Here is a 17,177-nt window from a genome sequence, read left to right on the forward strand (position 1 = left end):
CAAAAGGGTTAGTGGTTTTAGAAAGCTCATTAGGAGTCAGTACTGTGATGTGGCCATCAAACTAGATGGTGATTCTTTAGGCTTAATGTCATGGAAATACAGTGATTTGAACATCAGAGCAGGCCACATCGCTGGTATTCTGATCCTTCTGAGCACTGTCAGGAGATACTGTCAAGTTGTCTATGTAGGTCAGACCAAGTGTATGTAATAGGGGTGGTAAGAGGATCAGAAATTTTGCTGTATAAAGTGTAGTTGGAAGAACTACACATGTATTATCCAAAAAAAAAAAAAAAAATCCAGAAGGGTTTAGGAGGGAGAGTTTTAAAACATTTGAAGGGCTATTAGAGCTCCTGGGTGGCTCAGTTGGTTAAAACATTTGAAGGGCTATTATACAAAAAAATATATAGATAGTATACATATGAAGGAGTATATCATTTTACTTGTTGATTTGCTTTTTTAAACCTGCCATTAATGGAAAAGCTTATGCCTTTCACATTTTTTAAAGTAAAAGTGGTATGGTTCCCAGTATAAGGGGTAAAACTTAACTTGTTGCTGCATCATATATTAGGTCAGATCACATCCTTTGTGTACATAATTAATAGGACTTTTACTGCCTCCATTGCTAGCAATTCGTTTTTTAAAATATGTGAAAAGCAGAAACTCAGAGAAAGCAGAGTAGCTAAAGAATTTAAACTTGAAGGTACATGTCTATTTTTTAAAAATAAGACTGTCATTTGTTTTGTGATTTATTTTTTTAAATTAACTTTCTTTGTACCTAAATTAGGGTTTTCAAAAGAGGAGTTGACTTGGCTTCAGAGCCTTCGAGGAGTTCCTCACGTCATCCAGACACAGCTTTCCCCTGTGCTTCTTTACCTTACTGACTTGGATCAGTTTTTACATCATTGGGATGTTACAGAGGTAATAGTGCATTTAAAAAGAAACTTATGATTATTAAAATTCTGTTCATCAACTACCAATAGTTATTATATATTAGGATTGCCTTGTAGGAGATCCTTTCAGAGATAAAGAGTAGTATAAGAAATGATCCACATTTTGAGAGCACTTATCTTGGATAGGAGATACATGTTTCTAAAAGAGGAGTGTTTTTCATTACTGGTTGCACTACTAGAACAGAATAAATTAGCAGTCTGAATGGTGGAGATAAATTTATTTTCTTTTATCTAGTATAGAATGGATAGGATAGATGCTTCTATGAAAAGGGAGAATTTGACTTAAGTCTTGAAGGATGCGTAAAACTACTTGGATTTGGTATCTTTGAAGGTGACGTTTTTTAACAAAGATTATTCTGCAGTTCTTTTGGTTTTGAGAATTAGTACATAGTATATTAAAGATAATTTAAAGCCCTGTTTTTCATTAAGTTTTAAAGTTCAATCTACAAATCTTATTTTTAAGATAAATACAATAACTTTAAGCAGTCTTTTAAAATGGGACTTTGATTATCCTTTTATAAACTTAGTTAAAATTTTAAACCATTTAACCTTTGTTTAAAGTCTGTTTATTTTGAGAGAGAGAGAGCATGAGCACGAGCGGGTGAGGGGCAGAGAGAGAGGGAAAGAGAGAATCCCAAGAGGTTCTGCATCATCGGCGCAGAGCCCATTGTGGGGCTCGAACTGTGCGCTGTGAGATCATTACCTGAGCGAAATCAAGAGTTAGATGCTTAACCAACTGAGCCACTCCGGTGCCCCATCAAGCAATTCAGTTTTCTGATAAACCTTCACAAATGTTAAAATATTAAATATAGACTAAATTAAGCTTTATAAAATATGATAAACCTTTAAAAAGTTATTTTAATACTTTATTTATTTATTTTGAGAAAGAATGAGTAGGGGCAGGGCAGAGAGAGAAGGAGACAGAGAATTCCAAGCAGGCTGTGCACTGATGGCACAGAGCCTGCCATGGAGCTTGAACTCCTGAACCATGAGATTGAGACCTGTGCCAAAGTCAAGAGTTGGATGCTCAACTGACTGAGCCACCCAGGCGCCCCTATAAATATAATATATCTTAATAACTTAGGCTTTGATACTGCTTATAGTAAAAATCAAATTAAACTCATAAGTTTTAAATTGGAATTATTAGGCTGATCTTTTACTGTAACGGAATAAATTGTGTTACATGTTACAGATATGTAAGCTAAATATGCAAAAACATAAACATTGATATAAGGTTTTGATTCTCTAAAACATTTCTATAATAATTTCTATTATTTATTTTTTCATTTTTTTATTTCCTACATGAAAAATGCTTATGCAGTAAGAATGTACTAATATCATCCCAAGTAATTTTGGTTTGAACCTTTTTTGCAAATTCTCAGGTTATGTTCTCTGCTGGCTAGTTTCTTTTAATGATTTGGAAGGCCCTTGGTGAGAACACTGACTAATACAGTCTTTCCTTAAAGCTTATAATAGCTAGTCCAAAAGCTTTTTTTTTTTTTTTTTTTTTTTTTTTTAACCTCTTTGTCATTATTCTCAACAGGGTAGTCTCTAGATTCAAGTTACATCCTACTTTTCTATTTTGTTGCTATAACAATTGATTTTACTCAGCTGACCTATTATTTACTTCTTTTATTCTGTTCTCAATATGCTTAATATTTTCCCATCTGTTAGGACAGTACCTTTTATAGATTTATAATACACTTTTCACTTTGGATTGTTTGACTCTGATCACAATTCTTAGGTATGCCAGTGAATTTATCTTCACTTTATTGCCCTAATGCCTGGTACTATGTTTATATGTATGTTCTCCAACAATACTGGACTTTAAAAAAGTGAAAAGAAATAATGAATTGGTTTAACATCTGAAATTTTATCTTACTTCATAGTAAATGAAGAGAGCTAAGATAGATCTCCTGAGGTTAAGGCCTTGAATATTAGATTGGAGGGATTGGGCTTGCCAACAGTAGTGAGAGTAGTTTTAAAGGACAGACTGTAATTAATGTATGTAAACCATCATGATGTATTGGGGAAAACATTGTATGGGATTATTGGGCTCCAGATTCCAGGCATAGATTTACCAGTGTCTAGTTTGGTAACTTGGACAAGTCATATAGCCTTTATCTGATTATTTAAATTTTTCATAAGCACATCATCTGTGTAAAGCCAAAATAAAATTGTCATGAAAATGTTATCAGCTGTATTTCTGAAGTGAACATCTCTCAAGGACGTGTATTAAACTTCAAGGTTGCTGTCTTTGAAATGTTAAGTCATAATTAGGAAAAATCTGAAAGTCTCATTTTTAGTTTGTGAACTTAAGTGAAGATTCCAGTTTTCTTTTGGATAAATTTTATTATTTAAGTTGGCCTTTTCATGTGAAAATATTTGACATACACATAGTTTTGACATCCTTAATGTAAACATTTATTTTTCTAATTATTTCATTTGAACAAGTTATTAGGACTGGGATTGCTCAGTTGTTTTGTAGTTTCATCTTTGTTTAAGCCAAAGTGATTCTTTTTCAAATCAGACTTTTTGTTTTTGTTTTTGTTTTTTTGAGTAGGTATTCACAAAATACAATTCAGAACAGAGGATAATATTAAAGAAGTCTTATTCCACTCCCTCTCAACTACCCATTTTTCCTTCCCGGTTTCTAAGTAAATGTGTTCTTTCAGATATCTTCTGTCTTCACAAATGACTAAATATATTGTCATTTTTTTTTTTTTTTTACAGAAGTAATATCCTTTATACGCTAACCTAGACCTTGTCATTTTCACTTGTATCTTTGTTATTATTTCTGAGCACTAAAGGAAGAGTTGTATGACCTTCCTGTTAATGATGGAAACTGTAGTTAACAGGGAACGAGCAAAAAGAGAACAGGAATCTCTGTGCAGAGATACCTTTTAGAAATGGAGATTTCTACTCCAGAGCCAATGAAAGGTTTTAAGGTTAATGTTAATTGTCATTTACAAAATATTGATTAGTTGTAAAAGAATGTTTTTTAACATGGATAAGCTCAGAATAATAATAATTATAATATATAAATTCAGCTTAAGAAATAAGAACATTTTTGTTTTTGAAACCCCTGTGTCCCTTTCCCTTCAGAGTAACACTGTCTTTAATTTTATCATATTTTTGTTTCTTTACAGTTTTATCGTAATTAGCATGTAACTCCAAACTATATTGTTGAGTTTTACGTGTTTACAAGTGAAACATTTTTTAGTAATTTTCTTTTTATTCAGTGTATTCTTAAAGGTATCTATGTTAATGTGTAAGCAGTAATTCATTGTTTTCGTTGCTGTATAGTATTCCATTGCAGTAAGATACCATGATTCATTGCTTTTGTAGTTTGAGTATTTTTAGCATTCCATTTTACCTCTACTTTGGCATATTAGCTATGCCTCTTTGTTTTGTTTTTAGGTGTTTGTTCTTTAACTTAATACAGCCTACCTTCAAACTATACTACTTTATACCATAATATAATGTGTAATGATATGTGAGGTCATTCTTATGTTTTTCTGTATGTAATGTTTTTTTTTCCTCTATATGCTTTTTTCTTCCTACATGTTGTCAAGATAATCTTTTTTATCACTTTCTTCAGCAGTTTGATTGTATTAATTAATGCCTTGGTGTTACTTTCTTAATTTTTTTTTTTTTTAAGCTTGATATTTGCTGAATGTTTTACTAGGTTTATAGTTTATTGTTTTGGGGAAAAAATGTCATTCATTCCTTCAAAAGATGTTTTGGTTCCCTTCTTTGGGACTTAATTTACTTGTATGTTAGACCACTTGACATTGTCCTGTAGACCTTTGAGACTCTTTAACCTTTTTTTGCCATCTCTTGAGAAAGTATGCTGTATCTTCAAGTTCACTGATCTTTCCCGCATTATCTAATGTGCTATTTAAATCTTAAAGATTTTTTTAAAATTAAGATTTCTTTTAGAGCAGTTCTAATTTGACAGAAAAATTGAAGGGAAGGAAAAGGTGTTTCCCCTGTATAATCCCTTCCCCCACATTTGCATAACCTTCTCCCTTATCAACATCCCCCACCAGAGTGGTATATTTGTTATAATTAATGATTCTATGTTGATATAATTACCCAAAGTCCACAATATACATTATGGTTTACTCTTGGTGTTACACATTTCATGGATCTGAACAAATGTATAATGCCACATATCCATCATTATGATCTCATACGAGTGTCTTTACTACCCTGATATCCTCTGTGCTCGACTGTTCATTCTCCATGTCCCCCAACCCCTGACAACCACAGGTGTTTGTTTGTTTTCACTGTCTGTAGTTTTACTTTTTCCAAAATGTCATACATTTGGGAGTATGCAGTATATTGCCTTTTTTAGATTGGCTTCTTTCACTTCATAATACTCATTTAAGATTCCTCCTTGTTTTTTCGTGGCTTCATAGCTCATTTCTTTTTATTGCTGAATAATACTACATTGGATGTACCAGTTTATCTGTTCACCTGCTGAAGGACATCTTTGTTGCTTCCAAATTTTGATAATTATGCATAAAACTGTGTATATAGGTTTATAAACATCTGTGTGTAGTTTTTGTGTGGACATGTTTTTAACTGCTTTGGGTGAATACCAGGGAGAGCCATTGCTGGATTATATGGTCAGAGTGTGTTTAATTTGTAAGAAATTGTCTTCCAAAGTGGTTATACCATTTTGCAATCTTATCAGCAGTGGATGAGTTTCTGTTGCTCCAGATCCTTGCCAGCATTTGGTGTCAGTGTTTTGAATTCAGGCTATTGTAATAGGTATGTAGCATCTCATTATTTAATTTTGATTTCCTTGATAACCTGTGATGTGGAGCATCTTTTCATATGTTTATTTGCCATGTCTTCTTTGGTGAGGTATCTATTATGGTCTTTGGCCCATTTGTTAATTGGGTTGTTTTCTTTTCGAGTTTTAAGTGCTCTTTGAATATTTTGGTTAACAATCCTTTATCAGATATATTTTTGCAAAGATTTTCTCCCAGTCTATGGCTTGTCTTTTCATATTTTTGACATTATCTTTTGCAGAGAAAAATTTTTTAATTTTAATGAAGTCCAGCTTCTTTGTTTCTTTCCTGAATTGTGCCTTCAGTATTGTATCTATAATGTCATCACCATATGTAGGTTGTTTAGGTTTTTCTTCTAAGTCATTACAGTTTTGCATTTTGTATTTTACATTTAGGTCTGTTATCCACTCTGAGTTAATTTTTGTGAAGAGTCTAGATTCATTTATTTGTAGATGGATTGTTAAAGCACCATTTGTTGAAAAGACTCCATTGTCAAAGATCACTTGACTATGTGGGGTCTGTCTTGCTGGGCTCTCTGTTTTGTTCTATTCATCTATTTGTCTATTCTTTAACCAATATTGCAGTGTCTTGATTAGTATAGCTTTACTGTAATTTATGAAGCTGTGTAATATCAGTCCTTTAACTTTATTCTTTTCCTTTAATATTGTGTTGGCTATTTTGGGTCTTTTTCCTGTTTAAATAAACTTCAAGATCAATTTGTTGATATCCACAAAATGACTTACTATTTTTTTGTTTTTTATTTTTAATGTTTGTTTATTTTTGAGAGAGCGAGAGCAAGCAGGGGAGGGACAGAGAAGAGGGAGACAGAGAATCCCAAACAGGCCTCACACTGTCAGCACAGAGCCTAATGCAGGGCTCAAGTCCATGAACCGTGAGATCATGACCTGAGCCAAAATCAAGAGTCGGATGCTTAAGTGACTGAGCCACTCAGGCCCCCCTAACTTACTCATGACACTGATAGCAAGAGTAGTATGCACTGGGGCGCCTGCGTGGTTCAGTCAGTTGAGTGTCTGACTCATGTGGCTCAGGTCATGATCTCACGGTTCATGGGTTTGAGCCCTGCATCGGGCTGTGTGCTGACAGTTCAGAGCCTGGAGCCTGCTTGGGATTTTGTGTCTCCCTCTCTCTGTCCCTCCCCTGCTTGTTTGTTTGTTTGTTCTCTCTCTCTCTCTCTCTCTCTCTCTCTCTCTCTCTCTCTCTCTCTCAAAAATAAATAAAATTAAAAAACAAAATAGCATGCACTACCAACTGAACCAGCCAGGTGCCCCCTCAACAGTCTTCTTTTTTAAATTAATTGATTTTTAATTTTAGAGCAGGGGAGAGGGGCAGAGAGAGAATCCTAAGCAGCTGACGCAGGGCTTGATTCCACGACCCTGGAATCATGACCTGAGCTGAAATCAAGAGTCAGACCTTCAACTGACTAAGCCACCCAGTACCTCTCAGTAATGTTCTATACACCCCAAATTGTTCATTGTATTTACTTGTAATATCTGTTTTGTTTCCTTCAATTTGGTAAAGTTCCTCAGTCTTTCTTTGTCTTCATGTTTTTGAGTAGGAAGATGGTATTAGAAATACGTTGTTTACATTGTTACTTATAAGCATAGAAGAGAAGAAAAATTGCCATGTGTAAACTCTGGGTGGTATTAATTTACAAGAGGTTTTCCAGGGAAATAATGCATAGAGCTGTTGATTTTTTTCAGAGTTGACTGACCATTCCCTTAAATTTAGCTGGACTGTCCTCTTTCTAGATTGATATTCTTCTTTTCCACCAGTCTTTTCTTTGTCTTTCCAATGTGATTCTTTTCACATATTTCACTTTTGGCACTCCCCTCAGCTTCTGGAATGGTGTAATGAAGTCTCTGAAGGACTTGATGTTGGCTTCCCTCCTCGTGTTTCCTTGAGAACTTAGAAAATTAAAAATACTAAGGATTTGACTCTCACTTCCCTTATATTTTTCTTCTTTTCCTGTGGACTGTTCTCTTCCTTTTACTTTTGGGGAATAGGAGGCAGTGTTCTATTAATTTGAACAGGGTATTCGTATTTTCTGGATCATAAGTGTTTTTCTATTGTATGTTTTCTCACCAAATGGAAAAAAGGCTTTTTAGTCCTTTGTTCACATCATTCAGATTTTTCTGTTGTAGCACTTATTAATAGAAATAGTCTTTACTTTGGTAGATTGAAGCTACTCTTTTAGGGCTGTGAGAAGAGTTTCTCAGTCTTTCATTCCTGTACCTGGTACCTAATAGGACTAGTTCAGTGCTTAGTAAATGTTTAAATAATGAGTTGTTTGGAAAATTAGCCCATATATGAGATGTGATTGAGTGACCTTTGATACTTGCATCTTCAAAGTCATTATTTTCAAGAAACTAAAATTAGAACTATGTTATGATCCAGTAATTGCACTATTAGGTATTTATCTAAAGGATACAGAAATACAAATTTGAAGGGTTACATGCACCCCAATGTTTATAGCAGCATTATCAATAGCCAAACTATGGAGAGAGCCCAAAAATGTCCATTGACTGGTGAACAGATAAAGAAGATAGGGAAGAGGTGGTATAGATAAACAATGGAATATTACTCAGCCATTAAAAAAGAATGGAATCTTTCCATTTGCAGTGATGTGGATGGAGCTGGAATGTATTATGCTGAGCGAAATAATCAAAGAAAGACCAATACCATATGATTTCACACATGTGTGGAATTTAAGAAACAAAACAGATGAACATATGGGAAGGGGGAAGAAAGAGAGAAGAAAACAAACTGCAGGAGATTCTTTAATGATAGAGAACAAACTATGGGTTGTCAGAGGGAGCGTTAGATGTTGTATGTAAGTGATGAATCACTGAATTCTATTCCTGAAACCAGTGTTGCTCTTGTAAACTAAAATTTAAATTAGGAAAAATTTAAATTTTTTTTTTAAGTGTCCTGTTGTATATAGGGTGAGTAGGTTAAAAAAAAGTCTATAGAACTGATTTGATCCTGATTTGGTTACTGGTTTTCTCCTTTTCTGACAGACAGTTTGTCACAGTTTATTGGTTATCCCTGCCCGAAGCCAGAGTTTTGACATCCTGCAGAGTGCCATCAGTAAGCATTTGGTAAATATACTTAAAAATTTTTTTTTGTTGCTACTTAAAAAAGCGTAGAGAATCCTTGGTTAAAAGTGGGTTTGCCATAGGCAAGGAGAGAGTGTCTAGACTGAGAAGTCTTGATGTTTTTCTTGGCTGTTACTAATTAATTTTGACCTTGGGAAAATCCCCCTTTTCCAGGACCCTACTTTCTACATCTGCAATGAAGGGCCTTTAAAAAAAAAAAAAAAAAGTTTACTTGGGAGAGAGCACGCACAAGGGAGGGGCAGAGAGAGAATCCCAAGAAATCTGCCCCGTGCTGTCAGTTCAGAGCCCGACAAGGGGCTTGATCTTACAAACCACAGGATCATGACCTGAGCCAAAATTGAGTCAGATGTTTAACCAATTGAGCCACCCAGGCACCCCTGCAATGAAGGGCTTTAAAATTATACCTCAGGTTCTTCTGACATATAGTGCTTTAATGAACACAAACCTGGTGTTTGTGTATTGGGAATCCAGCATCCAGACTGGGGTCTGATTTCCACCTTGAATATTTGGGTTCTAAACGAGGGATATAGCCTAACAGGTTCAAGGCCTGGCCACTAGAAGCAGCAAGCTAAGCCTTGCGACTGTTTGGTCTTCTGGCTAGTCGGTGTCTCTTGTTCCCAAAAACCTGGGATTTTGCTTTCTAGCTTCCTCCAATGTTTATGTTTAGATTTTTGGCTTATAATTATCCTTAGTGCAGAGGAAACTCCCACAGTTTTATCTTTCAGGCACTGTCACTTTTTTGGGTAATTTTATAGGTACATTCCAACCCCCTTTTCTCCTTTAAAATTTTACTTCCCTTGAGTTGGAAGAGTACTGCTTTGAATTTCCAGTGCTCTTTTCTCTCTGTTGTCAAACTTCTAATCTTTATCCCGTGTGTCTCTAAAGATCTCTACCACTTTTCTTTTCACCTCCACTCCAGATATTTATGCCCTCCTTTGACTACATTCATTATTCTAGTAAAAGATTAACATGCCAGTCTTGGGCACTATTTTCAAACAGCCTGATCAGAGCCTGCAGACTTTTTCATGATGACTTAACAGTAGTTTCCAGGAAATTTAAACCATGCCTACATAACAGTTGTAAGTTAGAGTCCACCTTAATGACAGATAGTAGAGTCCAGATGAATACACAAACCATGATGTCCCTTATCGGGGTTTTGAGGCAGTGAAGCAGTCAAGTGTTAAGTATAGTAATGTCTTACTCCAGGGTGTTTTACTTAGTCATGTCTGAATGACTAGCTAAATTAAAGGGCAGGGGTAGGCTAATTGTAAAATGAACTTCGGTTTGTACATTTAATTACCTGGGACGGAGGTGGTGCCAGAAATGAGAGTTTTCTAGTCTGAAGAATCTAAAAATCATGGAAATGTGATTGGTTGTATCAAGATTTGGGGTGGGGGGAGGGTACATAAAGTAATCCTTTCAAATGATATTTCTGACCATCAGAAATTGTAATGTCTTAAATTTTAGTAGACTCATGGAGGGAAGGCAGTAGATTAGGTTAAATAGTATTTCTTGAGTTGGCATGTTTTCAAAGTTATTTAACGTAGTAATTAAATTCTTTTTAAAGTTTATTTTGAGAAAGAGAGTGCGTGTGCGCATGCAGGAGAGGGGCAGAGAGAAGTGGAGGAGAGAAATGCAAGCAGGCTCCATGCTATAAGTGACACAGAGCTCAATCTTACGGTTTGTGAGATCATGACCTGAGCTGAAATCAAGAGTTGGATGCCTACTTGACTGAGCCACCCAGGCACCCCTAGTAATTAAATTCTTAAGGGAAAACAGGACCTTAAGTTGTGGCAGGTTGTGTGTATAATGTATGCACTGTTTTTCAGTAGAAGTGATGTTAGGTTAACTCTCCAGTTAATGGGATTTGTTTTTTTCATGGAGAGAAGGACGGTTGTGAAGAGGTCATTAATCTAATTTTTCTCTTCCTAGGTTGGGCTGACTGTAATTCCTGACAGTACAGCTGGCTGTGTTTTGGGTGTTATCTGTAAGCTCCTGGATCATACGTGTGTACTTAGTGAGACTCTACTACCGTTTCTGGCTTCTTGTTGCTACAGTCTTCTTTATTTTCTGCTCACTTTAGAGAAAGGAGAAGCAGAACATCTAAGAAAAAGGTAATAGTTTTTGTATTCTTCAACTTTAATTTTTTTCTACCTATTCCAGTTTTCCCCACCAAATAAGTAAATAAGAATAAATAAAATCAAAAAATTTTTTAAAGAGGAAAGAGTGAAAGAAAATTAGATTTAATAAATACCCTGAATTGTCTTTCAGAATTTGTATAAACCTTAACTGGATTTCTCTTTATTGTTTCATAAATTCCCTTTGTATTGTAAGAGGATTTTTAGTTTTTGTTTTTCTTTTAAACTACAAATTTGAAAAGTTAGATGGCATTTTAAAATTTCTTGGGAGCTTTCATTATTAATGTTGCTGTAGGTCTAGCAAGGAAAAAAAAATCTACCTTTACAAGAATGCAATCACTAATAAATACAAGCCTTTATTAAAACTAGCCAGAGTAAAAATCTTTAAATTCTTGGATTTAAGGAAATTTCTAAGATATTGGTGTTTATATTAGTACTTTAGCTCTTACATACTATTCATACTAAAGTTTCTAGCACAGTTTGGAACATTTCACTTTAATTTAAAAAAGTATTCTCATGCTTATGTTCTTATTGGTAATGCCTGTTAAAATTTTGGGGCGCCTGGATGGCTCAGTCAGTTAAGTGTCTGCCTTGGGCTCAGGTCATGATCTCGTGATTTGTGAGTTCAAGCCCCACCTCATGCTCTGTGCTGACAGCTCGGAGCCTGGAGCCTGCTTCGGATTCTGTGACTCCCTCTCTCTCTGTGTCCCCTCCCCTGCTCATGCTCTGTGTCTGTGTCTCAAAAAATAAATAAACGTTAAAATTTTTTGTAGAAGGTTTTTAAAAAAAATCTAACAGATGAACAAAGATCAGAAAATAAAAATTATTCTATTGCCTGTTAACATTTTAATATTTGTCTTTCTAGTTTTTTTAACTTTTATATATCATAAGAATAAACACGTATATAAAGAGTAAGTTTAAACTGAATATCCATTTAACCAACTTCCACGTTCAGAAATAGAACATCATCAACACACTCTCTGTGTAATCTCTAGTTAGATTTCTCTTCTATACCCCCCAGAGATCACTTTTGCGTGTTAAATAACAAAAATTCAGCCTGGTACATTTTAAACATCTAATTGGGTTTATTAATTAATTAATTGGGCAGCATCCCATTTAGCAAGTAGAGGGGAGCTCTAAAGGACTACAGAATAGGAAAGTTTGTTTTTTTTTAATTTTTTTTTAACGTTTATTTATCTTTGAGACAGAGAGAGACAGAGCATGAATGGGGGAGGGTCAGAGAGAGAGAAGGAAACACAGAATCTGAAATGGGCTCCAGGCTCTGAGCTGTCAGCACAGAGCCCGATGCGGGGCTCGAACCCACGAACTGCGAGATCGTGACCTGAGCCGAAGTCGGACGCTTAACCGACTGAGCCACCCAGGCGCCCCTAGAAAAGTTTTTTAAAGGTAGACAGGGAGTTGAAAGAAGGAAATTATTAGTAAAGAATCCATTGTTGAGGCAGGGAGACTCTCCGGAATCGTAAGGATCTGTCAGTACGTTTTTCCTAGTGCTGATCAAGAAGTTCCCATGTTGACTGGTTAAAGTTTTTTGGGGGGTTGAAACTGCAGTTAGGTTAGGTATTAAGTCTTGGTTTACTGACTTAGGGCCTTCACCTGAGTGATGCCATTTTGAGTTTATAGGTTTTTTGTTTTTGTTTTTTTTCTTAATGTTTATTTTTGAGAGAGAGAGAGAGAGGAGAGAGAGAGAGAGAGACAGAGACAGAGTGTGAGTGGGGGAAAGGCAGAGAGAGAGGGAGACAATCTGAAGTAGGCTCCAGGTTCTGAACTGTCAACCCAGAGCCCGATGTGGGTGGAACGTAACCAACTGTGATACCATGACCTGAGCTGAAGTCAGATGCTTAACTGACTAAGCCACCCAGGTGCCCCTGTAGTTTTCTTGTTAAGTTGCCTTCTAATTACAAATTTTGTGTGTATCTGTAAACAATATAATTTTTGTTTGGCATATTTTAAGAATATCCTACTGTATGTTTTTGTGATTTGATTGTAACCATTGTTGTCATTCATGTTGATTGAAAAACTGATTTCATTTTTGTTTCTCCATACCAGGGCTAAGCAAACTTTTCTGTAAAGAGTCAGATAATAAAATATTTTAGGTTTTTCGTGCCAGTAAGTCTCTTGTCAGAGCTGTTCAACACTGCCCTGGTAACACAAAAGCAGCAACAGATTACATGTAAATAAATGCATGTGACTGTTGCAATAAAACTATTTACAAATATGGGCTCTGAGCACAACTGGCTCCAGTACAGGTGCTCTACAGTATTTTGTCATGTGAATGTACCCCAACTTACCAGTTTTGCTGTCAAAGATCTTTTATATATATATATATACACACACACACACACACACACACACACACACATATACACACACACACATACATATATACACACACATATATACACATATAAATATGTATATATATACACATATATAAATATATATATACACATATACACATATAAATATTCATATGTAATATATATAATTATATATTATAATATATTAATATAATTGATAATTAACAATTATGTAATATAACCAATATTAATATTTATATAATATATAATTATATATATAAATATATACACACATACACACACATATATACACTCTTAGGAAAACCTAGGAATGGCTGTTCGTACGGTATTTCTTCTGTTGCTTGTGGTACCCAGGTCTCTTGTATTTCTCTTTGGCTTGACAGTTTTCTTTAATTGTGTTGTGTGAAGGTGGAATACTAAGCTTTATTGATCCATTCACTGTACTTATATTTAGTATTATGTAGAATCCATGAGCCTTTTTAGCACAGTTTTGATCAGCAGTCCACTCAAGTTAAAGTAGACAATATATTGGGTCATTACAGGAGTAACTCATAAAATAAAACCCAAGGGCTAGGAATTTTGGAGGCAGGAATTGAAACCCATCAGGAACCAAAGTGGTTTTCTCTACTTTTTCTTCTGGATTGTGTAGTCTTTATCTCTGTGCCTTTGCCTCATTATTAGCTATGTCTGCAGACTGGCTTTTTTCTCCTTGTACGTAGCTATCCTAGCCTGGCTGTGCATGAGTCAGTACTCCAAATAAAGTCTCCAAAAAGAGGATCTGGTTGGCTTAGAATGGAGTCAGTATCCACCTTTGATGGAGATGCTGCATGATGGAGTTGGGGAGGTTGATCAGATTGTGAAAGGGTTGCTGCTTCCACATCTAGAGGTAGTCAGATTCTCTTTGAAGGATCTGGGGACCACTCCTAATACGAAAACTATAACAGACTAAGGTCAGAGCCTTTAGCAGTCCGTGGATTCTTTGTCCAAAGGGTATTGCTCCATTTAATGTGGTTGGCTACAAGTCCATTTACCTTCATCATAAAACGTTTTTGTTCTGCCCTATAGTGAAACCAAGGGAATGGTGCTTACTAAAATTAAGATTTACCGTTTCTGGCCTTTCATAATCTAGTAACATGGTAGCAGTCCACTGACTGGCTTCTTTTCTGAAATCCATTTTGGTTCCTTGTGAATACATCTTTCTCTGCATGTCTGCCCTGTTTAAAACATTGAAGAGGCTCAGAATCCAGGGCACAGCATTAAAATTTCATGAAGTTTGTTTTTGTTTTTAAATAAACTACTTTCAAAGTGGGGCTTGAATTCATGACCCCAAGATCAAGAGTCGCATGCCCTACTGACTGAGCCAGGCATCCCAAGTTTTTTTTTCTTTCTACCAGTGGGATATTCTGATTTTACCAGTGGGATTTTTGATGGTATGATAGTTGAATAATGTTCAGTGGTAGAAAACAGTATGCATATGTAGATTATTGTGTTCTTTGGCTAATTCTGTGTTATATATGATCACCAGAGCTTTAAGAATGTCCTGGTAAGCCCAGGAAGGTGTTGATTGCTAGGCTTCCTGGAACTTACCGAGTAGGGGAGAACAGCTGATTCTTCATTGGATTTGCTTATTCAGCTGTGACGAAACCCAGTTGTTAGTTTTGATTTGTGGGGTTTTATCAGAAAACACCACATTTCTTAAAAGGACATTTTCAGTTTTGGAAAATACAGAAAGGGTACTTCTGTGTGTACAGAAGTACAGAAGGGTACTTCATTTTTGTCTGTTACTGTAGGGACAAGCTGTGGGGGGTCTGTGTCTCCATCCTGGCTCTCCTGCCTCGAGTCCTCAGGTTGATGCTGCAGAGCCTGCGGGTGAACAGAGCTGGACCTGAGGAGCTGCCTGTTGTGGGCCAGCTGCTTCGCCTGCTGCTTCAGCATGCACCCCTCAGGACTCATATGTTAACCAATGCCATCTTGGTGCAGCAGATCATCAAGAATATCACGGTAAGCATGGAACAGGGCTTTGTATTATTACTAGAAAAGGGATTCATGAGGAGGGCATGGGTGGGGTTCTCTGGGGAGGCTAGGCCTCCAGTGCATTGACTGACTCCTGGAATGAAGCCCACTGTGGTGATTTCCCAGGTTTTCCCCTGCTGACTAGCACCTGTCACTTAGCCAGAGGGAGGTCTTTGATCCAGAGTCAGTAATAAAAGGCTTAAAATATTCAAATTGAATTGGTCACAGGCAGGCAGCTTAGAAAAGGTACAGAGCATCAGAATCACTCCTACCAGGATTCTGGTACAGACTCTTGATTAACTGTGCTTATTTAGCATGTTTTTAAACCTGAGTTGTTTAAAAAAATTTTGTTTTGATGTTTATTCATTTTTGAAAGAAACAGAGCACAAGCAGGGGTGGGGCAGAGAGAGGGGGACACAGAATCTGAAGCAGGCTCCAGGCTCAGAGCTGTCAGCACAGAGCCCGACGCGGGGCTTGAACTCAAGAACTGTGAGATCGTGACCAGAGCCAAAGCCCGACGTGCAACCGACTGAGCCACCCAGGGGCCCCTAAGCTAAGTTGTTTTACTTAGCTGTAGGAATAGCAACTTCATTGAGTTTTGGTAACCATAAAGTGAGATCATTCAGGTAAAGTTTTTAGTGAAGCTGACATTTAGTGCTCAACAAATGTTAGTTGTCACTGAAAACATTTAGCAGGAATAGGCTTACGGCCAGTTCCTAGTCACTTAGTTCACTGGAGAATACGAGGAAGTTAAGAAGTTGCAGGCTTCTGCTTTGTGTAATGGCTGGTTCTGCATTCATCTGTATCTGTTTTGCAGGGGCAGCTCTGTCTAGGATTCCTTTGGTGTTTTTGGTTTGGAAGAGTTAGAGGTTTTTTCTATAGGTATTTGGGGGTTTATTAGTTGATACCTGTAGTAGTACTTCAGAGTAATAGAGCTTATACGTGTATATAACACAAGTTCACGTTCTGAATATTCTCAGTAGGCTTGTAGAAATAATGAAAGAAGCAGCAGAATAATTCAGAACTAGAAGGGAAGAAAAGGCAAGAATTTGGATTGTTCAGAGGTTAGAGAATCAGCTCACCTCTATAAGGAAGAGAATGACAGATTGTCAGTCGGCCTTGCAGAATTATTCTGAGTTGATGTTAATGCAAAGATTGTGAGACTCGTGCATACCAAGGGAAGTCCAGAGTGTGGAGATGGTTGATGGTGAAATGTCATTAGTTCCTGGCAATATTTGAGAAGGAACAGATGAAACGAGAAACTGGTAGCACTTGTACTTGAGGTTGTACCCGGGAATTTTCACTACCTGTGGTAATGCCCAATTAACAAATATCCTGTGGTGATTGATAAATGGAGGAGATAGGATTGCGGTGGTTCTGAGATCTCGTTTGGGTGTGAAAAATACTGTCAGGTAGCATAACAACTTTGATATAATTCTCAAATTACTTTTGTTTTTCTCTGCAGACAATGAAGACTGGAAGTATTCAAGAACAGTGGCTCACAGACTTACATTATTGCTTCAATGTGTATATCACTGGGCATCCCCAGGGGCCCACTGCATTGAGTACAGTGTATTGAGTACAGTAAGAGGCACCATGGTACCTCCTGTTTGAAATTGTTTATTCACGTCTATCTAATTTTGAAGAGAAACTGATGTAATGTTTGTCATTAAAGCTGAACTTTTAAAGAAGTTGTTTATGAACCTTCCTTTGCACTAAGGTAGGAAAATAACACAGGCTGGCTTCTTGGACCAGGACATTATACTTGGTCACAGGTGGGTAGAGTATTTTGCATTTC

The 17,177-nt window shown here is 36.4% G+C and overlaps 1 protein-coding gene across 2 annotated transcripts in view; it reads left to right on the forward strand.

Moving 5' to 3' along the window:
• TEX10 (testis expressed 10) overlaps positions 1 to 17,070 on the forward strand; it is a 57,608-nt gene extending 40,538 nt beyond the window's left edge. For both annotated transcript variants that reach the window (XM_027039548.2, XM_053204878.1), the window contains 5 exons: positions 785 to 918; positions 8,791 to 8,871; positions 10,822 to 11,003; positions 15,157 to 15,367; positions 16,845 to 17,070. In XM_027039548.2, the coding sequence (XP_026895349.1) occupies positions 785 to 918; positions 8,791 to 8,871; positions 10,822 to 11,003; positions 15,157 to 15,367; positions 16,845 to 16,958 (722 nt within the window). In that variant the 3' untranslated portion in view covers positions 16,959 to 17,070. The remainder of the gene's footprint in view (positions 1 to 784; positions 919 to 8,790; positions 8,872 to 10,821; positions 11,004 to 15,156; positions 15,368 to 16,844) is intronic.
• The last annotated feature ends 107 nt before the right edge of the window (positions 17,071 to 17,177 follow it).

This window comes from Acinonyx jubatus, chromosome D4 (assembly GCF_027475565.1).
Source record: "Acinonyx jubatus isolate Ajub_Pintada_27869175 chromosome D4, VMU_Ajub_asm_v1.0, whole genome shotgun sequence".
Classification (NCBI taxonomy): domain Eukaryota; kingdom Metazoa; phylum Chordata; class Mammalia; order Carnivora; family Felidae; genus Acinonyx; species Acinonyx jubatus.